At 39.4% G+C, this 24,925-nt stretch overlaps 1 protein-coding gene and 1 long non-coding RNA gene across 2 annotated transcripts in view; both read left to right on the top strand.

Annotated features, from left to right (window-relative positions):
- Positions 1–24,925, top strand: part of LOC310741248 — a 248,859-nt gene that overhangs the window by 52,554 nt on the left and 171,380 nt on the right. The gene's annotated exons all lie outside the window — the stretch shown is intronic.
- The window catches only part of sppl3 (signal peptide peptidase 3), a 37,214-nt gene continuing 16,176 nt past the window's right edge, over positions 3,888–24,925 (top strand). Inside the window, exons 1-2 of the mRNA XM_083568812.1 lie at positions 3,888–4,419; positions 23,496–23,573. Coding sequence (XP_083424938.1) covers positions 4,397–4,419; positions 23,496–23,573 — 101 coding nt within the window. The 5' untranslated portion in view covers positions 3,888–4,396. The remainder of the gene's footprint in view (positions 4,420–23,495; positions 23,574–24,925) is intronic.

Raw genomic sequence — 24,925 nt, 5'->3', positions numbered from 1 at the left:
AGGAACCGTTTACGCACTCCTCGTCAACGGCAAGATATGGCCGACACTAGATTGCGGCGGAATTGCGATCTCCTAAATGGGGCTGCTGTGTCATGCTGCGCAGGCAGGAAGTGTGGCATAATTCTGTGTGCATTGCGCAAGGTTTATATACATGGTTGATTTGACTACCTCGTGAAAACAGACATTGCTGCACCCTTGGTGCTTGGACTCAGCGATCAGCTGTAGTTTGATTTTTGTCTTCTTCATTGCATCCGTTTATATGGAATAATACGATATAATTGAGATGGTTTGGTCATATGCAGAGGTTGAAGAATGCTGAGGATGGAGGTGCCAGAAAGGAGGTAAAGAGGAAGGCCAAGGAGGAGGTTTATGGATGTGGTGAGGAAAGACATATGTAGATGTAGAGGTCAGGGCGGTATGAAGACGGATGATCCTAGAAGAAGACTGTAGTATTATTATGAAATGGAATCAAAAACTTTCGAGACTCCCTCTGTTTACACTTTATTTATCTGAATTTCACACACGAGCACCTTTATAATAGTCCCCTCGCACAGCAATGCAGCGCCCCCAGTGTTCCTGCCACTACTGGAACGTGTACTGGAAGTCTTCTTTTCCAAGTGTGTCAAACACCTTCTGTGATTCACTGGAGCTCAGTGGTTAAGGCCTTGGACTTTGGATCAGAAGGTCACAAGTTGAAATCCCACCACCACCAAGCTGTCACTGCTGGGCCCTTGAGCAAGGCCCTTAACCCTCCCCTGCTCAGTTGTAAGTCGCTCTGGATAAGAGCGTCTGCCAAATCAAATAAATGTAAATGTAAAACGACGACCTTTGAGGTTGGGTGCGGAAGTGATATCATGCGGATTCTTCTCCGACGATCATCATGCACAAGTTTACCGAGCGGTTTAGACATTTTCGGGGGTTGAGCTCATCCAATGTGTTCCTGATCTCCCAGTGACGTTCTTCGGCTCCTGAAGCCCGCGTGCCGCTCAAAACACCTCAGACGACCCGTCGCGGCATCGCGTATGTCAAACGTATGTCGTGTCAAACGTCTTTGTGGCAGATTTGCCCGGTTTCACGCAGAATTTCACGTTTGCTCTTTGCTCTAACTCGCCGATGAAAACGCAGAAGTGGTAGACGTGGATCAAGTGTCATCCGTATATTATGGTTACGGTTTTTTAAAAAAAGGTCAAACGCTGTAAAAGACTGCAGCGGGAACGTGGGAGTGTCTTTGCTCTGGTGAAAAGAAATGAATCCTCCTGTTGCACCCTCATATTGTGCTACCTATAATCTTGTGGATGTGTATTTGTCTACTGAATTCAGTATGTATAATAATGTGGAATATTGTACATCATTCTATTGTATATTTATATCCACATTATTAATGTGTGTAGATTTTTGTATATTGATTTTCTTCAACTGTTGTGTTCGTGTATTAGAGAGTTGTGTAATACGACCCCATTACACCACAGTGCTGAATGTTAGACGTTTTCTCACACTGAATGACAATAAAATGTTGTTCACACGCGTTTGCTCTCTATACTACATTGAAAGCGTTTTAAATGAAAGGCGCTGGAACAAAAAGATGTGATTTTAGGCAGCCTGAGTGTCTGCACTGAGGAAATGAGCCTGTCGGCTATCTGCAATTCATGGACACACCTGTCCAAAATGCCTGAATAATCTGTGTACCTGTTGAATTATGCATTCTTAATTATAAAGGGTTGATTTAAAGTACGCTACGTCTGAATACCGAAGGCTACGCTTGCTGTACGGCTAGGATTGTATGAAGAGGCGACTTTGGCTCAGAGTCTTTACCCTAATCCTTAATCCTTAATCAGTGGGAAGGCATGGCTAATATAAAACAGTGAGCCGTACATAAACCTGAAAATAGTGGAGTTTTGAAGACATAAAATGTCCAAAGAACATTTGACCTGTTATATGAGTGCCGTTCAAGTCAAACTGGGACTTTTGAGTTGATTTCAACTGCATTTATTTTCCGACACACTCTCCTGCTACATTTATACACTTATTCCAGTTTTTAATATATAGTGTATATATATATATATATATATATATATATATATATATATATATATATATATATATATATATATATATATGTTACTATGTTATAGTGTTAGTTGTAATTGAAGGAGGAAGAGGAGCAGAAGGAGCAGAAGGAGCACTACTATTAACAGTAACAGTAGTATTAGTTGTAGTAGTAGATGAGTAGATGGAGGAGCATAAGGAGGACCAGTAGTAATTGTAGTATTAGTTGGAAGAGGAGAAGGAGCAGTATTACTGCTATGAATACTAACAGTAGTATTAGTAGTAATAACAGAAGGAGGTCGAGGAATAGCAGAAGAAATAATAACAAAGTGAGCATATTATTAGTTGTAGGAGAAGGAAATATGGAGGAGGAGGAGCATCATGATTGCAGTTTGTCTGCCTCAGCAATCAGAAAAGTGTTATTCTATGGAAACTTCCATTTTTCCGTCCCTAGCCTTCACAGAAATGTTACACTTGAAAAAAGCTTTTTTTGCAACTACTTTTTACATTTGTTGAACAATTACACCTTCTTGACCCATCAATGTGGCATTTTTATTATTATTTTTATTATTATTATTATTATTATTATTAATAATAATTATTTAGAATTCCAAGCACCACAAAACTGCGTGTCCAAACAGCCATGTACAGAGGCTTAATTTTGAGGTCAAAAACAGGTTTTTCTACCGTTTAAAATACAAAAATCTATTCATATCTATCAAATATATTATGCAAATTACATTTTTGTTATTAAAAATGCTGAATAAATATTATAAAATATATAATAAAAGTAGTGGTGACCTGAAGTTGTCCATATCTATCTATCTATCTATCTATCTATCTATCTATCTATCTATCTATCTATCTATCTATCTATCTATATTATTATTATTATTATTATTATTATTATTATTATTATTATTATTATTATATAGTTTAGACAAAGTTCTTCATGTACATTTTGATTGTTTTGGTACAAATGTTTTGAAAAAATTTTATTTTTTTTTTTTAATGTAAAACATAATCTCCTTATTTGTTGCATTATCATTATTTTTTTCTTTAACTCTGACAACACCTGTTGGAAAAAAATAAAATAAATAATGTTTGCATGAAAAACTTTAATATTGCCAAAAAAATAAGGCAACACCGATGACAAAAAAAATGGTACATGCCGTCAGACTGGGGGTACAAACAGATGGACCGGGGGTACAAACAAACAGACAAAAAAGACGTATAGATGGACATACGGGACGCACTTACAGACAGACAGACAGACGGGTGGACAGACAGTCAGGCAAACAAATGGACAGACTTACAGACAGGCAGGTGGACGGACAGTCAGACATACAGGTGGACAGACTAATGGACAGGTGGAAAGACTTACAGACAACCAGGTGGACAGATGGACAGACAGGTGGACAGACTAACAGACAGACAAATAAGCAGACAGACATACTGATAAATAGACAGACAGACAGACAGATAAATAGATAGAAAGGCGGACAGAAAGGGGGTACAAACAGATGGACAGGGGGTACAAACAAACAGACAAAAAAATATGTACAGATGGACATACGGGCACTTACAGACAGACAGACAGACAGACAGACAGGTGGACAGACAGTCAGGCAAACAAATGGATAGACTTACAGACAGGCAGGTGGACGGACAGACAGACTTACAGACAGCCAGGTGGACAGACTTACAGACAGACAAATAAGCAGACAGACGGACAGATAAATAGATAGACAGGGGGTACAAACAAACAGACAAAAAAGACGTATAGACGGACATACGCGACGCACTTACAGACAGACAGACAGACAGACAGACAAACAGATCGTGCGCGCTCCCGACGCTCGAGCGCAAGGCGGCGCGTGCGCGAGAACTCGGCGCGTGCGCGTTCTCGTCATACAAAACAAAGCTCCTGCACCGCTTTGACTCCGATGCTTTTTCATTTCCTTTCGTCCGTTTAGATTTTTCTACAGACCGCAAACTGGATCTACATACAGACGGAAATCCTCCTCGGGGAGGCAAAATGGATTTATACGTAGTGTAATAAAAAGCGTTCGATACACCTGGATCGGGGGAGTGAAGAAAACCCCGAGCGTCAGGAGGTGGTGGTGGTGGATGTTTTGATGAAATAGCGCTTTGAGAGCTTTGTCTTGGGCCGGGGTGCAAAGCCAGCGTCCGGGGAACAGGGGGGAAAATAAACACACTGAGCGACCGAGATGTTGTTACCGAAAATGCTTCATTAAACACGGTGGACATTGAGGGAATAATCTCCTTTTTTAAATTAATTATTCTTCTCATTTCGCCTGCTGTCTCCATCGTGCTTCTCCTCGGCGACATGGCGGAGCAAAGCTACTCTTGGTGAGTGCGTATTTCCCCATAACGGCTTTCAAGCAACATATTATTGTCATTTTTCCCCTTTTTTAAAATAAACATGTCGTGTTCTAATAATCTCCATCTACACGCATTGAACGCGTCTGTATTTCTTCTGATTTCTACAGAACAGATGCAATATTCGGGCTTCCATATTTTTTTTTATTATTTTGTTTGCATGCATTTCATAAGAAATGCATTGCCCCTACCAAAGCTGTAACGTGATATCAATGTTCTAAATAAATCTATATATTTTACACGTATTAAAAAAAAATCCTCTGCGCTTTTGATATAATCAATGCATATCGGCTCCAGTCTGCTACACCGCTCGCGCACTGAACGGAGCTTTAGCTTTAGCCTCCGTGCTAACCACCAACAAAGGGGGGAAAAAATACCCGTATGCTGATTAGCTAGTAAGCGACCTAGCATCCGAGTTAGCGACCTAGCATCCAAGTTAGCTCGCTTGAGGTTTATTTCAATAGAAAACATCAACCAAACACCGTCTTACAATAAAACAGCAACTCTGTATATATTTATATATATTCTTATTTGTATATAAATCGTCTACAAGGCCCCGACCTAGCAAACGTTCCTCCTCAGTAATTACGGTGCATTTTGGGTTTATATCGCACCAATATGTATATATACATTTTATACCATTAATTATACATTTCAAGACGTTCCCTGCACCCAAATGTCATAATTGTCATTTGTTATAATTGTGTTAAAAATAATTAAAATAAATCGCTAATAAAGAAGCTGCTGGTTGTTGCTAGCCGCTAATAAGAAGCTACGCAGTGCTGGCTCACTCAGGCAAAACCGTTTCTCTAGTTACCCCATTTTTTTTTTTTTCATTTTTATTACGTGTATTCGCGTTGAAAATATGCGATTTGTATGTTTTGTGCGTGTGTTTTTGTTTTTAAGAAGCGGTTTAATTACGAATGGTTTGTATTAGCCGGCTGTATTAGCAGTTAGCAGTGCGGCTAATTGCGGTTTTAGCCTCATTAACGCAGGCGCATTCTTTAACACGGTCACAAACAATTCTTTGTGCGGTTTTTTTTTTCTTTCTAAACATCTCCAATATTTTTAAAATTTGAGGTTGTGTGTGTTTTTTATTTTGTGTAGTCATTTTTTTCTTTGCTCTATCGAGTATTTCAGCTTGATTCGCTTTGTAGTGTGTTCACATTGGATTCAGAACGGATCCGAATTGAGGATCACATTAGGACATATTTCATGTGTCAGCACATGTAAACTGAGTGAGATTTTTTTCCAGATTTCACTTTAAAATGCTGTGTTTGGTGAAGTTTTGAGGTGAACTGAACAACAATGGAAGCCCGAATTGGATCACTTGAACTCAGGTTCACACTGTGTTGTGTTTTTTTTCTCGATTTGAGAATAATCCGAAATCACTGGTTTACGAGTTGAGATTTACAGATCTTTATATTCGGGTTATATTGGTGATAATTGTTCAGTTTCTCCCGATAAAGACTTCAATTTGCATCACTTTGGCATTTGCATGCAGACTTGGCACAGCCTCGGATCCGGAAAAGTCATCGAAATAAAAAGAAATTCCACAATCTCGCATTTAATCAGAAACGATTTATGAAAATCAGATGCATTCCGATGGCTGGTCTTATAAATCCGGTGGCTTGGTTTACATTGTATGATGGATTTATTCCCAGGAATCATATTAAATATACATTTAATGCACATTTATGGCCTTCGGTGGCTGTCCTTGAACTGACATCTTAAGGGGGCCTTGCTCAAGGGCCCATCAGTGGTATCTGTTCAAAATCGGATGCATGCCAATGGCTGAGCTCATAAATATGGGGTGAAAAGCTTTGACTTACATTGTATTATGGACAATTAGACAAAGCAAGCATATATTTTTAGAATAGATATATATTTATTATATATTTATGGAATTCTAGGACCAAGCAGTGGCAACTTGGTTGTGCTAGGATTTGAACTTAACTTTCCGATCAAATGCTCAACGTCTCAACCACTGAGCTACATGCTTTTATTATCGTAATATATACATAGTTGTATACAGCTTGAATCTTGAATCTAGCTTGAATAAGTCATTTTCAAAAAATCAGGTTCAAAATGATCTCAAACTGCTGCTCATTACATTGGGACACCCCACATTCAAGCTGCAGACTCGGTTATACCAAGAAAAATGCGATATATTATTTAAGTCAAAAAAGCAACTACTCTTCGTCTGCTGCTGTATGATACAATATGGTAGCGTGTGTTCAGAATCTGGTGTAGTCACAAATGACCCAATAAAAGAAGGACTCCTAAAAAAAAATTGTTGATTGCATTCAAAATCACCTTCCTAGCCAATTGAATTGAACATCGTTTTGAAAAAGGAAAATAGGATCTGGATGAAGGAGAGTACAGGAGGGTGTAACGAAACTCAGGAGCTGCTTGTTGGCAGTGGCAATCGCAAACACTCTGCTAGATCGATCTTTTAATGATTATACATCGAATACGTTGGCGCATTTTTTATCACGTTACAAATCAGCACCTTAGATACATAAGGCAAATAAAACTTTACCTTTTATTTTTTTTGTTACCAGTTTAGCAAAAATCATAAACCTTAAAGGGATTCCTTGTGACCTGAGATGCAAAATTGTGTCTATTTTGACGCTCTATTTCCTGTTTCTCAGTTCCGTCAGCTCAAGATTGATTCGGTTTATTAGATCTCGGAGTGTGAATGCAGAATATATTATCGTGCGACAGTAAGAAAGTGGAACTATTCATTATATACTTTGGTTCTATATAATTTACTCTCATTATTATAATGGTACCATTTTACATTCCTCTTTAAACAGTGAATTACAAAGTTTTGACCAATGCTTGAGGAGAAAAGAATATTGTCTTAAGATGTGTGATATATCCTGGTGTATAACACTAATTAACCTGTTTGTTTAAAATGCCATCTCAAGGTGTGTCCTCGCTCATTATTATGAAAAACCTAGCCATTAATATGTATTTATTTTGCGCTCAGTCAAAACCTTCTGGTTTTTCAGGCTCTAACTTGTTGGGCTTGGCTTTTAATTTGCTGGCAATTTCGCAAAGGCGCAAGGTTTGAGTTTTTTTTTTAATTGGCTCAAGTTTTAGCAAATATCAAGACTTTTGTGATAAAACCCAGGGCCATAACTTTCTTCCACAAAAACTTTACGTAGTTTGCTGAATCAGACTATTCATTTCTATTATAATATCAAATTGGTTGAAATTAGGGATCGATCCCAAGTTTGTTTTGTAAAAGAAATTTTTGTAAACAATCAACCATACAGAGTTCTTGCTCCTAAACCCAGGTTTGTTAGTTTTTATGCCGGGACATTTTCCGTTGCCCGTGTTTGCTTTCTCAGTTTTAGAATAAAACTACAAAGCCAATGTAGATGAAAGTAAAAGTAATGGAATTTTCATCCCTCCATTAATTTCTGCTCAAACCACACCCTGGTTTTTACTTATGATATGATGTCCATTCTGGGCAACTTGCATTCAATATTTCTGTCAGGAAATTGTTCGTCCCTGCAGGTTTGTTTTCACCTGCTGGTCTTGGTCAGCGATTTAAAAAAAAAAAAAAAAAAAAAAAAAAAAAGACTTCCTTAAATACTTTCACGATTCTTATTAAACGAGCAGATGATCAATGGGAGTTTCCCTCAGATTTGCAAAGGAAACTTTGCCCTTCGCTAGGTTTGTGAGCGATAACGATTTTAACGCTACTCTTTCACAATACACCGCTACCAACACCATTCATATTTACTCTAGGAAAAAAACTCCAAACTTGCCTGGATCTTTCACTTAACATCATTAGTACAAGGTGTTGCTCAAGAATACAACAAAAGAGAAATGCGTTCATAGACGTGTTCGGCTTGGAAAGATTTTCATAGGTGGTTAGAATATTGTAATTTGTTAATAATTACAGTATGCAATTTACAGTAACCTACTGTAAAAACTATATAGTAAATATTGAGTCTGTCTTGGGGACATCTCTAACGGTCAGATTTGGTAGCTGAACCAAATCAGATATCAGGAGGTTACAGCGGACAAGCAGGGCTGCTGAGGGGATTATTGGTTCCCCACTGCCCAATCCCCAAGATATTCACTCCTCCAGAGTGGACAAATTGGCTACGAAAATCACTTTGGACCCCACACACCCAGCCCACTCTCTCTTCTCACTGTTGCCTTCTGGTCCGTCCACCAGAACAACCAGGCACAAAAACAGTTTTTTTCCCGCAGACTATAATCAGCATGAACAATTAAAATATTCATAACTACACGTTTTCCATCATAACTGACACATTTATACATAGAATCCAATGGTCCATTTGTGAACTGCACACTTGTAAATAACATCTGTACATATATTTAAGCGATATCTCCACTTCTGTATAAAGGTTACATTATGTCTGTATTTTCAATTGCACTGGAAGCTCCTGTAACATGTACCATCTTGTACTTATCGTAACTTTTGCACCATTTGTATTTGATATCACAGGAATGGTCAGTTCTCAAAGTTGGTGTGTTGGAATTGGGAAAAATGGTCCATTGTAAGGCTCTGAGTGACCTTACCAAGCCAAATGTGGATGTCTAGGTTTCCTCACTGGTTAAACCCTACCAGAAGTGGTCAAGACAGCTCTTGATATGCTGATGCTCTTAGCAAGTGAAGGGAAAATAATCTGGTTACAGAAGAGCTACTGCAGCACAAACTGCTGAAAAAGTTCATGTTGGCTACCATAGAAAGGTCACAGTTTTCTGTGTATTAGAGTGGTCAAAGCGCCCCCTGCTGTCTCCTGTATGTCCCCCAAAGCTCATTTTAATAAGCTTGTTAACATCAGAACTGGACCATGGAGCAGTGACTGATGGTGACATGATGTGACATGATCTTTTCCAGCATGTCGATTGGTAGGTGCAAGTTGCAAACATGTGGAATGAGAGACCTTCAGGATGCATTATTGGGGGGTAGTATTGAAGGTAGTATGATGCTCTGGGTGTTCTGCTGGGAAGCCTAGAGTCCTCACATTCATGTAGATGTTACTTTGACACAAACCGTCTACCTAAACCCTTCATGGTGGCAGTATCGTCTAATAGCAGTGGTCTCGTTCAGCAGCAAAATGTGCTCCTACATACTGCAAAATTGGTTTGAGGAACATCTAGGATGTGCTTGACAAACCATCAAGGCTCCACATCACAACCTACAGGACTTTTGCTAGCATCTTGGTGCCAGATACCATAACACACTGTCAGATGTCTTGTGGAGTCCCGGAGTTTTGTTGGCACAAGGAGGAACTACACTAAATAATTATTAGTAGATGCGCTTTACTTTTATTATTTAGAAAGTGACCAATCATTTGTGACCAATATTTGATATTTAGATCGATTTCCCGTCGCTAAACTGTTTCTCGAGCGTGTTCTCTCAGCACCGCCGAACATGACGCATCACAACACTACGCGTTTCCTGAGAGTGACATCGAATACAGATTAACATGGCAGAGGTAGAGCTGTACCTTCCTGCACACACAACAGGAAAAGAAGTTCTGGTTTTATTTAATTCTCTATAAAATTTTTTGAAAGGGCAATGCGTTAGAAGTAAGTAAATTGATGATTTGCTGTCTGTCTGAACCGAAGAAATAAATTTTTTCACTGAATCTTGGTGTTTAATCGAATGGAAATCGGACCGCATCATAATGGGGGCGAATCGTTTCGTTGGCGATGCATCGAGATGCAAATCGTATCGGCGTCAGTTATCAAGATGCACATCCCTAGTGTTTATATTTGAGGTTTTCTATGCTGATAAGGGATTTACGTTTAATTTAAAATGAATTACTTCCCAAAAATTATCAAAACCGCAGTTTGACTGTTTGGCCCAAACAGAAATATTACACTTTATAAAAGACGATCTTGGTGGTTGTAGAACATGGTAAAGTTTGCTGTTTTCTGCTTTTTATTTCTGTCTTTTTGGTTACACTTCACTGTACGTTACTGCAACATCAGCTGAAAATCCACCACTCGTGTTTTTTTTTTTTTTTTAACTGCCACTGCCAGCTAGCAGTTCCTGACTTCACAGCTGGTAATACTACACCCTCTCATACATGCTTTAAACCTGATATTCTGGAAATGCTCATATTCTTGCCCTTTTTCACCCTCAGTCCTGGATGGTCTGATTTTAGGTGCATAATAACAATTAAACCTCAGAGCGCACAATAATGCTCTGTAGTGACCCGACAGCGACCTTCCTCGCAGCAACCGCACCAGATCTTCACATATCATGAGCGAGATGGTATGAGCTCCATGTATTCAGGTGGAGATAATAAAACACACTGTTTATATTTGTGATGTCTGTAAGCAGCATATCAAATTACCTCGTCTGGGCTGAAATGGCCTGCAACCTGCAGCACCTTCTCCTTTCTTTTATAGCATTGTTGTTTTTGAACACACCAGTTTGGACAAGAATGACAAGAATGATCTTCTATAGTAGCACTTGATGTTGAGAATTTATAAAACTTTTATCACTACTGTGACATGAGGTTTAAACATTTGGCCCCTCATTGGCCTTGAGTTTTTCATGTTTCTGGGGAACCGGAAAGCACCAAAAACATAAAACTCAAGACCTTGTCCACACTAACGTTTTTGTTTGGAAACTTGAGACGGCATCAACGAAAGTGTAGCTTTTTGAAAACGCTCTCCAAAGTGGATGCATCTAAAAGCTCACTATTCGCGCCGCAGTGTGGACTGTGAAAACGTAGGCTCTGAAAACGTCATCAGCGTGATGTATTGAAGAGCCGGAAAGCAAAGGAGCGGCAGGCGGAAACGACTCGGATTGAAGCGTCGTAGTTTCGCACGTGCGCCGTACAGGAACGTAAGCGTTTTCAGACGTTTACAAAAACGCTTACGAAAACAAACGTGTGGAAGCAAAAAAACGTTTTCATACCCTTTCAGATTATTGTATACGCAGCCTTAGTTTTCTGTTCGGAGCGTGTATTTCGAACTAGGAGCTGTGTGTTATTGACAAAAGACACGTTTTTATTTCACGATTTTAACAATTTTGTTGTTCGCTTAAAGACCACTGTGGACAGCCGACTCCCAAAATGTTTGATATTCTTCATTTCTGTGTGGTGGTCAGTTCACAATACTGATGGAGATTCATCTTTTCCAAAAAAGTTTAAATAGATTTCTTTTTTTCTGAAAGTGTGCCTCATCTTTCGAGTCAAATAAATTTTATCAGTTAGAATAATAAAACCTTTTTTGCTTTTACCAAGCAAATGAAATCAGTATTTTTATAATATTTTTTGTAGAAATAAACAGCTCTTTTTGGTGATGCTGATGAACTATCTGAAACGATACACAATTTCTGCCTCCATATCTTGAATTTAGCGATCATTGTAATTTTGCGTTTTAATCGACTGAATCGTGCAGTGAAAAATCGCGCTCTAATATTTGCGATATACTCTAGAACAGGGGTGGGCAATAAATAAAGGGGCCACATGAGAAACCTGAATTGTGTCAGAGGGCCACACCAACGATAATATTTTAGGGCTGCACCGAAATGAAAATTAAATTCAAAAGGCAATAAAATGCATATTTTTTTGTGTTATGCTTTTTGCCTTGGCACCATCACTGGAAACTTTCTTGCCTTTTCAAAAACGTCCTCTACAGACGGAGTGCGCATGCTCGGATTGACTTTACTTTTCTGCGCCGCGTTCTTCTCATATTTAGAAGGCAATCGGGATGTTTGGATTTCAGGTACACCGCAGACATGTTGGCTCTTATCCAGATAACCGTCTGCTGGCTGCGCTTTTTTATTGCGTCATTACAATTGTGTTTCTGTGTTGTTTTGGTGATTTAGGTATTTCGGCCGAAAATTTTCGGTGCATCCCTGTAATTTATGATTGGCCGGACAGGGACGTACAAAGGGCAGGATGTGGCCCGCGGGCCGTAGTTTGCCCAGGTCTGCTCTAGAAATTCTTCGCTACAGGGCTTTGGGTTGGGTGCGCTTGTGTACCGAATGCAATGCTTTTTACGTGCGGAACACGGTTAAAATCCGAGTTCTACTGGTATCGTATTAAATGGCGGACTTGGCTTGACTTTTGGCGTCGAAATATGATTTGTAGTGTGATGTTTTTGCGACGTGAAATTCGTGGCCACTTCCGCCTTTACGGCAGTCTAGCAATATGGATTCTTTTGCGTTTGCTTCAAGAATTTCATGGTGAAAATCTAGGGTTAGGGTTGGGCCAGTTCTGCATAGTAAAGGAGTGAATGAATTAAGGATGAATTTGTTGCACTACGGACTCATTATTTGCTTTGAGAATGTTGATGGAGAAGTATAGAGAAGGTCAGAAGGAGTTGCATTGTGTGATTGTGGATTTAGAGAAAGCGTACGACAGAGTGGAGAGATAGAGGAGTTGTGGTATTGTATGAGGAAGTCAGGTGTGTCAGAAGTATGTGAGGGTGGTGCAGGACATGTATGAGGGCAGTGTGACAGCAGTGAAGTGTGCAGTAGGAACGACAGACTGGTTCAAGGTGGAGGTTGAACGATGTACCGAACCCTGAATACAGTGTACCCTTACACCCATATACACACACATCTGGAACATTTTGGTGGCACGGCGGTGGTTCAGTGGTTACAGTGTTGGACATCTGATTGGAAGCTCAAATCCCAGCACCACCAAGCCGCCCCTGCTGGGCCCTCGAGTAAAGCCCTTCAGCTTCAGTTTGAGATAAATGTAAGCCGTTCAGAATAAGGGCATCCATCAATGGGCATAAATGTACCGAGCACATTGATATAAACCGAGGGGCAGAAGGAGGGTGTTTATTCTTTTATAGCCGTTAATCGGCAACAAGTAGGATGTTAAACTTGCAACTTGTTTCATAGGTACATTTGATGTGGAAAGTTCTAGAGACAAGCTCCTATTCTTTGTTATAGCTATAATTTAGTTTTCTCACCAGACTCATACTTTCACTCCATCACTCTCTCCATCTAAAAATACATAATAATTTAAAGCGAAACTGAAAAGTGTAAACTCATTTGTCCTGAATACTTTTGTTACTTTGTTAAACATGATGTTCTTTTGTTAAGTATTGGTCCTTGGTATTGAACTGTGGATTATGTGAAGTGTTCACTGTACGAGTTCCTTTGTACGACCCGTTACTGTAGTTCAGGATGGGTTCAGGCCATTAACGCTAACCTGTTGTTCACGTAACTGCTAGAGTTATCAATCTTCTGTCCTTCAAAAACACAATACAGCACACGTGAATCGTTAGTGACGATACAATCCCTTGTACAACCCGGATGACAAGTCCAGGATCGAGAGCAGGTTTGCCTGGTAATGTTTTAACCAATAATTAATAAAAAGCCGATGTTGGCAGTTTTGAAGATTTTATTTTATTTTTATTTATTTTATATATATATATATATATATATATATATATATATATATATATATATATATATATATATATATATATATATATATATATATAAAAAACACAGGCTATATTTCCAATAATCTGAATAAATTTGGGAAAACGTCTGTTTTGTCTAAAAACTCGTCACGTTCACACTTGTTTTCAGTCGTTTCCCACAGGTTTCTAATCCGGACTGAAACGTGTGAAAACGCTCACATCCCTGAACAAAACGTATTTTCCGCCACTTTGAAACGCCGCTGCAACGACTAATAATGTGTCATCATTTATTAACGTTACATTGCGCCATTGTAGAATCGCAGTTATAATAAAATCCTGCTCATCGAACTCGGTTTTCCGTCTTACAAATCTTTAGGGAAGTCTTCATATTTGAGTTTGAGAAGAGTATGGAATTTTTACGGAAAAAATCGAGACTTCACGAAGAGGCATCTGTGTAGATGTTTTTAAATCCTCGTTGTCTTTAATAAAATACGAAAACTCAGACTTATTGCTTTCAGAATAGCGCTTTTTACCTCAAACCCAAATTTGGTTTAATGAACCCGAATGTGTTTTGTATTTTTTGTGAGTCTACGCCGACCGTGTAAGTGTGTACCGTAGATCATATAACCAGTTGTCATTACATACCTGCTTTGCAGACTGTGAAATCGGAGAACCAGCATCCATCTCGAACCACCCAAAACCTGGTGGGATGAGATTGCATGCTGTCTCTAATGCATTCTGTGCATACAGTGTAAAATAAAATACAAAATATACAGTCTTGACGCTTTTTTGATTTCGCCTCGTAAAAAAAATTAAGAAATTAAAGCTGTAAAAAGGTTTTCCGCTATCTCATTCGATCCCAAAAAATCTCCTTTCTTCAAATATTTTCATATGTGCGTGTTGAAAACCGTGTTTCAATCCCTCTGTTCGGTCTGATTCTTTACAAAGTATCTGTATAGTGACTTCAGTCTGACAGGATTAACTGGTTTGGCTGTCTAGTGATAATGTCTCAATGGAACGTGTGAAGAATTTGTTCAAACACTGAACCTGCTCCATAGACCTAAATTACTGTCGTACCCAGACATTGCAGCCTGTGTCAACCTGATGAAGCCTTCTCCCTGCCTACCTGAGCATTTTTCCTACAGGAGACCCAAACCTGTTGCAGCATGGCCGATGAATCCATGAAGACGTGATTTTACATGGGCTGAAGTGGAAGCACAAATTCTGCCTTTTGAACATCCGATTCCACAATTAGCCCCTATCTGCCGTTATAATGACCTCCACATGTCTGGGAAGATGTTCCACTAGATTTTGCAGGGTGCTTGTGGAGATTTGGGGGCCTGGGGTGCACTCCACATTCATGTTCAATAGGGTTTGAGCTTTGCAGCAGGAGATCTTACACAAGTGTAACACTTGTGTGCCACAAAGGTGTTGTGACTGGTTCGATTAGTGTGTCTGTTACTTTTAATCCGGAATCCAGTAGCACCTAATAGTGAACGTTTGTGCACCAGGCTACGTCTACACAAAGTCTAAAAACACTTACAGCCACGTACATGAGTGAAACCTGCATTATTTCCACCTCTCGTTTAATTACTTTTTGACTTAAAAAAATATATAAATAAATAAATCGCACCGGTGCCTAAAAATGCGTTTTCGAATTTATTCGCTTTGGCGAGCGTTTCCAAAAAGCTACGTTCTCGTTGCCTGAAACCGTCGCCGCAGTTCAAACGGAAGGTCAAAGTGAAGAAAGAGAGAAATCCGCGCTTCCAAATAAAAGCATATGAGTGTGAAACTGGTCACAGGTGCATACGTGAAGTCGTGTGGGAAGACTCATTGGTCACAGTGGATGGCGGGAAATCTGGTATTAAAAAAAAAAAACAAAGGATCTCTGCTCGCTGTATTGAGAAACTTGTCCCAAGGTTCCTGCTTTGATCCGAGTTTTTGTGAAGTTAATATATAACATCAAGGACGTCAAAGATCTCAGCGTGTGATTGTTCTCCTGGAGGACCTGCCGTTCCCCTGCCTGTTATCCCCACGTTACATATCACACTGAGACACGCCATAAGCGTTACTTCAGCAAACTGTATTGGCAACAGAGTTTTGGCCGACTTTTACCTCAGCGAACACTTCCAGACGCTTCTTTTGTTGCGCCGTGTCACGATGACGTTTACTCGTAGCAGAAATGTTTATCCAGCGTGGCTGGGGATTAGTGTGAAATCAGTGTGGCCCAATGACAATGGCTACGGCTGTGCTGCAAACCGCATGCCCGTGTAACGTTGTAGTTTTTAAGATGAAACGGTAGCCGCATTTCCCAGTTACGGCTACAGTTTCGGATCGAAAAAACGGAGCTTGTCTACAGCGGCGCTATGATGAACCAAGTATAAACCCCAGACACGTGATTGTGTTACAAGCTTTCCATTATCAAACACCAAATCTCTCTGATTTCTGACTAAATAAACGTTGTTTTATTTTACAGTCCAGTCCAATGGTTTTTGTAAGTATATCAAAAGGATTGGGATTATTCGGTCCTTAAATGCCCACTGTTTTTGTGCAGGTGTATCTGGTTTGAGTTTCACTTTTATTTGGGGTAAATTATTGGGACACGTGGTTCTTTCCCCAAAATTTTTTTCTTCAAAGGTGGAATCACACAGTCCCTTCACTTGAACTAAGAGAACCAAACCTGTTCCAGCATGACTGTGCCCCTGTGCACAAAACCAGCTCCATGAAGATCTGCTTTACATGTTTTTATTTTTCCGTGGAAGATCTCCTGCTCTACAGCTCAAAGCCTATTGAACATCTTTGGGATGTTCAAAAGGCTCACCTAAATCAAGACCTGACTTTATTAACATCCTTGTGGCTAAAGGAATCTTCACAAATCTCTGCAAGCAAACTCCAAAATCTATTGGAACATCATCTCAGAAGGGTGGAGGTTAACAGCAAATAGGCGCAGACCAATCTTCTAGCGAGGAGTCCACGAACTGAAGTATCGTTTTTAATTCTCAATTGTTCCCCCCCCCGAATTAACAAAAACAAATCAGGTGCATCGCTCGTGCAAACGCCTCGGTGGTTTTCGAAGCTGTTTTTGTTCTCGCTCTTATTTCTGGGGTTTCCTGTTTCTAGCGTACGTCGTACGACTCGGCATTGTGCGACTCGCCTTCACAATTACAGTAATTGCAGCTGTAATCTTCACTCGATTTTCCCGTAGTCTGTGATTGGTGATACTGTATGGAAGGCCAGAGCTTCGTGATGTTCGTCATTTAAGGTAAATGCATCGTCTGCAGCGGCTCACCGTTTTTATTTTTTTAAGTGTGATGCTTTGGTTATTCTCCAAATTATATTCTCAGATTTTGATGATGCGAGGCAAGTGTTTGTGGTTTGGTGCTGTGGTTGATTATTGTATAACTTTTTTTTTGTTGTTGTTTTTCTTCAAACACAATGATGCAAGATTTAACCCAGAGTGTGTTCTATGAAAGGCATTTTAAATTGTCACGGGTCTATTACAGCACAGTGAAATTCTTTCTTCACCTTTTACGATTACAATCGTGACGTTTGGCGGATGCACTTATCATACAGCTGAGCAGCTATGGGGTTAAGGGCCTTGCTCAGGGGCCCTGGAGTGGCAACTTCGTGTGGCTGGCATTTGAACTCGAATCTAAAGTCCAATCCCTTAATCACTAAGCCACCACATCCTCAGCTAGGAGACAACACCCCTGAAGAGTTAAGGGCCTCGCTCAAGGGGCCAATGAGTGGTTGCGGATACTGGTGCTTAAATCTCAGACCTTTCGATCAGTAACCCAGAGCCTTAACCGCTGAGCTTCCACTTCCCTGTGAATGCTGGATTGGGATTGGCTGAAGAGAGTTCAGGTGTGGGTTCGGAGCGTTGAACACACCGGTAGTTTATGCCGCTTATAAACAACCGTAACCATAGTAACATACAGCTGCTGGGCCATTCGGAGTCACAGCTATTGGAAACTTTGGCTAATGACCCCACTGAGCTACACGGAGGAGTTTTGCTCGTCGACGAGCCGTCTATAAAACATCATGAAAACGATTATATAAAAATGCAAACAAACGATTTTGCACGCGAACACGGACAGCTTTAACCCGTTAGTGTTCGTACCCGATCCCGCTATAAGTGAGACGATCCACACAAAAGTTTTATTGCACTATGAAACACCACCATTGTATTGCAATTTGCTTTGCATCGTCTCGGTTTTAAACCACAAACGAAAGAACTCGGCGATCAGTTTCCTTCGATTAAACAAACAAACAAACAGGGATCACATTTACTACGTCTGGGTTTATGCTCGAGCCACGAATCCACGTGTTCACATTCTCCGCCTGTGACTTTTTATATATATATATATATATTTTTTGGCGGGTTTAAAACGTGATGGAGCTCCGTCGCCCCTGGAGCTCCATCACCCCTGGCCAGCCAGTTTCCATGGCAACACTTGATATGTATTGGATTTAATGCCAAGGACGCGTCTTTACCATTTCCATGCTGCTGTGCAGGGGCACACACACACACACACACACACACACACACACACACACACACACTGTCTCTTTAAAAGGGCAATTTCAGTAGCCAGACCCCAACACTTAAACTGATATAAAAAGTTTTGTGGACATCTGCATATGTGCTTCTATTTAGGAAACCCTGTTCCACGTTTAGATCCAGTTTACTGTTATAATAACCTCCACTCCTGCAGGAAGATGTTCCACTGGATTTTGTGGAGATTTCTGGCAACTCATTCAGCCATGAGGGTGTTAGTAAAGTCAGGTACTAATGTAGGTGAGGTGTGGAGTCCTGGGGTGCAGTTTATACCAAAGGGGTTGAGGTCGGAGCTCTATAGCAGGAGATCTTCCACTCCAACCCATGTAAAGCAGATCTTCATGAACCTGGCTTGTTGTTCTGGAACAGGTTTGGGTCTTCTAGTCAAGGAACGCTTCCAAATTCATCATTTTCAAATGTGTGCCTCCGACGTGGTGGGAAACGTTTGGTGAAGAACGGAAGGGTCCCAATAAATTCTGTTGATATCGTGTAAGTGAAGGGGAACTGGTTTTTAATGAGTCATTTATCAGCTGAGATTTTTTTCCTCACAAAAGAACACGAGCTCCTTCAAAAAGCTGCTATTCATTCGTTATTGACTGCATTACGACACCGACGAAGCTGCTCGTCATTCCATTACGTCGTGCGCCAGAGTGCGATCTCGGTATTTCTTCCTCACCATGACATCACCAAACATTGTTTCGACTCCGAAATCTAAAAATAGAACGCGGCACACACGTTTAATGATCCAGGTGCTCCGAGTGAAGAATTGCGAGTAGCGTTTTATCTTATTCGACTCGTGTGAGCGTGTTTTTGACGTAATCTGAAAGAAAAAAAAAAGAAACGAAACGATCCACTCTTCTGGGTAGATGTTCCACTAGATTCTGTGGAAATTCATTCATCTACGAAGGGGTTTGGTAAGGTAGAGATGAAGGTGAGGAAGCCTGCAGTGTGGTCAGAGTTCACATTAATCCCAAAGATGTTTAATAGGGTTGGAGCTCTATAGCAGGAGATCTTCCACTTCAACCCATGAGAAGCAGATCTTCATGGAGCTGGCTTTATGCACAGGGGCATGGTCATGATGGAACAGGTTTGAGTCTCTTAGTTCAAGTGAAGGAAGAATTTATCGCTACTGCATCCGAAGAGCTTCAGTACGGTGGCTGGAACATCAAATACAGTTAGAGTTCACTAAAGAGATGCTTCAGATGTTTTTCTGACATGAGCTTCAATGCTTCCTGGTTTTCTGAGGTGCATTATGAGATAACTTGCATTGCCCTGAAACACCTGGCAGGTTGGTTTCAGGTTGGTTCTTCCTTCAACCTCAGTTTCTTCTCTCAGGCCATCACAGTCCTCACCGAGAGCACGGCTTATTTTCATCTGCTCTCATTGAGAAATTTGAGATGGAATGTTTTGTGCTCAGACTTCTGACTGATGATGATGATGATGCTCGTCATCAAACACCCACTAATGATCTAGTTTTCTTTTTCTCCTCACGCGTGATGGTCTGACTCAGTGCATCAGCATATTTCATCAGTCAGGATTTCCTTCATCTCAGCTTCACAGAGAAGCTCCATAATGATCTTTCTATTGAATTGATTTGGTGGGGTTTTTTTGTCCTTCTTTTTGTCTTTCTTTATCTGTCTTTCTGGTTTTCCTTTTATCTTTTTTTCTCTCTTTCTGGTTTTCTTTCCATCTGTCTACATTTTTTGTTTTTTTCTTTGTGTTTTCTCTGTCTTTTTTTTCTGTCTGTTTGTCTTTCTTTTTTCCTTTTTGTTTATCTTTGTCTTTCTGTCTGTGTGTCTATCTGTCTTTGTCTTTCTCTCTTTCTGGTTGTCTCTCTGATTTTCTTTGTCATTTTGTCTTTCTTTCTGTATTTTCTTTTTTTCTGTCTGTCTGTCTCTCTGTGTGTCTTTCTTTGCAATTTCACAAAATGAAGAAAGGCAGACATTCATTCCATTAAAGCGGTTGTGTCAGTGGCTTCACAGCGGCGGTGAAAACCTCGCAACTCTGTACCGAGTCGACTTTTGACACCAGAATCCACAGCGTTGTCGAATAGCGAAACTGCTCCAGCAGCGCAGGCGATGAGAACCGAAGGAGAACTTTCCGTCTGTCCTCGCAACTCGTCCCCTCGGAAGTTAGACGGCGTCCTGGTGTGTCCTTAATCTGTTTTTATTTATTAAAAGTATTTAAGGGGTGAGCAGCGTAACGTGACCCTCACAGGGGCTAAACACATTCCACACCCTGGGTGTGTTTGAGCACAGGTTCGGGGTCGAGTCCTCGAGTTTTGTTTAAAGCATTCACCAGCTCTGTTTGCTTTCTGCGTCCGCTTGCCTTTCTTGGTCTGTGGGAAAACTTTTGAGAAAAGATTGAAAATGAAGGCGTGGACGCCGAGCATTTTTAGACTTTCAGACCGTTTACTTGAACAGAGTTTTCAGATTAGTGATGATGTACCCTTAAAGTGAAACACGGTCTCCTTTATTACTAACAATTAGGTGGGCGTAGGGGTGGCAGATGTATACGCAACCCAATGATGAACACATTACATCATTACAACAGAGAAATCCAGGAGGTTGTTTAAAAGTCTGCGGTAGCATGTTCGCATGTAGTCAGCATTTAGAGCTGATTTAGTGTTTAGTGAAGACTTTAAAGAAAATATAAAAGTATCCAGAGTCTTTAAATCATTACATATAAGTAAAAAAAAAAAAAAAAAAGTTCTATAATTTAGTTAAAATGATATAGATGTAAACCTGTACCTCAACAGTCGCCCCTACACCAGGGATGTTCACACTTTTTTTAGCTTGCCTGATATTTGTGCCTGATATTTTCTCTCACTCTTGTTTAGGACCGAAAAAATTATAATTCTCTTTCTAATGATCATAGTCAAAGTTTTGTTTTATTTAAAGATAATAAAAAGTATTATCCAAAAATTCTAATTGGTGCAATTCTTTTAATATTTTGTTGCAACTACATATAAATCTCTATCTATCTATCTATCTATCTATCTATCTATCTATCTATCTATCTATCTATCTATCTATCTATCTATCTATCTATCTATCTATCTATCTTTCTATAAAAAATATAATTAGGGCTGCAACTACTGATTATTTTAATAATTGATAAATTTTGTATCTCTTTGTTTTGCTTATTATAACTATATAGAGCCCTAATTCAGGGTATTTATGTATAAAAGTGCACTTAAATAATGCAAAAGCCACATATCGGGTTTAACTCTTTATAATTTTGACAATTTAAAGCTCATAGTAGCGGCTTGTCGAGGAGCACATGGGGGATTTCACTCATGCTGGGTTGTTGCTTTCTGTAAAAATAAACAAAATAATAAAAATGACAACAATGCTTTAAAAAATAGACAGACATTTAGTTTAGTTGTGAAGATATAAACAGCAAGAATATAATGAAATAAATTTAGCATTTCAATTAAATACTATGCATAAATTAAATATACAAAAATTGAGTATACAAAAGTAAACTGTTGTAGTACACACATGCTATAAAAAGAGAACGGAGCAGAGAGATGAAGGAAGTTAACGATCTTGATGAAAAGAAATGAAGAAAATATGCACTGGCGTATAAATGCATGAGCTACAACAGTGGGTAAAATGTGATCGTTTGATCCGCTGTTGCGGTTTAATTGAATCATCACTGTGTCGCGAGTGCGACTGTCCTGGAGTTAGCGAACAGTTTACTCAATAGCGCTCCATATTCAAGCGCTTGTGTTATCTTAGTGTCGAGCTAAACCGTAACTCGAGCAACCCGACTGAGCGATAACGGCCTTCGTTGACGACAGATTTCATTTTAGATAATTATCGATTTTATCGCTTAGTTGTTGCAGCCTTAAAATCGATTTAGAATATTATCTACACCAGGGATCACAGTCTGCTCATAGGGTTTAAACCTTTAGAGATCATATCGATCATGTGATTTCTTTGCCCGTTAGCTCCAGACTGCAATGACCAACATTCAACAAGAACTAATAAAAGATTTAAAAAAGGAACAATGCAACAGTACAGAAAGCATTCCTTATTTGGCATTGTACATACTATAAGAAACGAGTAGCATCACAGTACAGTGCTTGTTTATTGGTTAAAGTGTCCTCTGATGTAAAAAAAAAAAAAAAAAAAAAAAAAAAAAAAGGCGGAGTTAAAGACATACGTCACCAGATTTAGCCAATGAAAGTAAAGAATGCGGTGACGTGTAATCTTCAACTCAGCCTCTTTTTTGTCGCCGTCAACCAATAAACAAGCAGAGAAACTCCACATAGGCTACGCCACTACTGAACTGTGTACTGTATTAGAAGTCTATTAGAAAAAAAATTTGATTTTATTTTTATTTAAAATAAAATTTTAAAATAAAGCCTTTGTAGATTATTTTAAAAACATTTTTCCCCGCCATGAAAAAAAAACCGTAAAAGTACAATTTCCTGCCAAATAGCTCGATTCTATTTGATTTTTAAATTTTTTATTTTATTTTATACAATTGTTTCTTTTTCTCGTTTGTTTTCCTCGTATTATATTTTTGCTTCAAATTAACAGCTAGTTAATACGAGAATTAAAATCGCATCGACGTGTCGATCAAAGAATCCTCAAACCCGGTTTGAACAAATGGGTGGGTTGTTTTCTCTTTTTTTTTTTTTTTTTTTTTTTTTTTCATTGCCAATTGTAGGGGTGAAATTGTTGTACGTCGCACCATAACTCAATCTCCACCTCGTTAATGTAATGACGGCTTTTTTTTGTTACTGAATACAGCGGCGGTTACACGAGAAAGGTGGCGGGAGAATGTCGAGCAGGGCTGTTTTTCTCTTTCGCCTGTTTAAATGGCTCTTGTGTTGCATTTTCATTCTTTGAAACGAAGCTTGTTTGCATGAATGCAGTGATTCCTGTCGCTCTTGCTTTTCCACCTGCACGGGTTCAGGATGGAGTTCAGAACATGAAAAATACCACAGAAATAATAAAACGAGCAGACGCCTTTTTGTTCATTTTTTTCCCTAAGTAATATTATTGCTATTAAGTGCGAATAAAATATTTAAAATATTTTCTTTTTTTTCCTTCTTCCTCAATCCCCACCCCACCTACAGGGCGTACTCCCTCGTCGACTCCAGCCAGGTGTCCACCTTCCTCATTTCCATCCTCCTCATTGTCTATGGCAGCTTCAGGTAAGCTTTTAGAGCTCCTTTGAACGTACATAAACATACATTTAATCATGATGAGTGTTTTCTTCACCCTGACACACCGAGTTCCATCCGCCTACAGAAAGGGAGGAGGCAGACGACGAGGGTCAGAAGTTTCTGGAGGTTCCCCCAACACACACTCGCGCTACTTAGATTTCTATTCCGTTGTTTTGTGTTTTAAATGCGTATGAAGTGGTTTCTGGGTTTGAGGACCAGAATGTCTCAGGATAGATGAATTAATGGTATCTGGTTGTAAGAACTGGATAGTTCTTGAGAACTTGATAGGCCTGGGGTTAGATGATTGGCTCAATTCTGGGTTTGAGAACTGGAAAGTCTTAGGATAGATGAATGGATGATCTCTGTGTTTGAGATCTAAATGGTCTTGAGGATGGAGAAATGGATGATTTCTGACTCTGATGACCAAACATGAATGGTTTGTTGGATGGAATAATGAATAAGTAGTAAGAAAGTGTGATTAATTGATGGATGAATGGTTTCTGGGTTTGAGAACTGGATAGATCTTGAGATAGATGAATGAATTGTCTCTTGGTTGGAGAACTAGATAGGTCTTGGGATTGATAAATGGATGGTTTCTGGGTTTTAGAGCTAGACGGGTCTGTTGATGGATAACTTAATGGTTTCTGGGTTTGAGAACTAGGATATCTGGGGATAGATGAATAGATCTTTGGTTGAAGAACTGTTTTATGTTTTTTTTTCTGTAGCAACAATGACCTTTTTAGAATGCATGCAACACATAGCTTTAAATAAGAAATCAACTTGTCGGAGCTCTAAGTTCAGTGCCTACACACTTCCTCTTCAAACTTCCACATCGGGAAACCCCAGGGTTTTATATCTGCAGAAGCCACCAGCTGGGTGATCTGATGATCTACTGTCCAGTTCAGGATAAACTTTTACAGTAAACTTTACTGATGTATCATGAGATGTAACGGTACACAAAGTTTTGGGGCAAATGCAAAACACAGTTTTGCTTGCCGTCGTTTTTTTTTTCTTCTTTTTTTATCAACACCGTTTTTCATTATTATTACCATTGAACATCAACAGTTTTTAAAACAATTTTAAATAAAATGCCTGCTTGGTTTAAATAAGAAAATATAATACCTAAAAATAAAATAGACTAAATCAAATTAATACACGTTTTTTATTATATGAATTAAATTAAGCAATCGATTAATTCGGCACAAATTAAATTGATCAAATAAAATTTTAGAAATGGAAAAACTTTTATTATTTAAAATGTAATATTTGACATTTTGTTCGACCCCTTTTGGGTAATACAGGTGTGTGTGTGTGTGTGTGTGTGTGTGTGTGTGTGTGTG

Source organism: Silurus aristotelis (genome assembly GCF_946808225.1).
Source record: "Silurus aristotelis genome assembly, chromosome: 18".
Taxonomy (NCBI): Eukaryota; Metazoa; Chordata; class Actinopteri; order Siluriformes; family Siluridae; genus Silurus; species Silurus aristotelis.
Note: the sequence above shows the minus strand (reverse complement) of the source record. Positions and strands in the feature narration are given on the sequence as shown.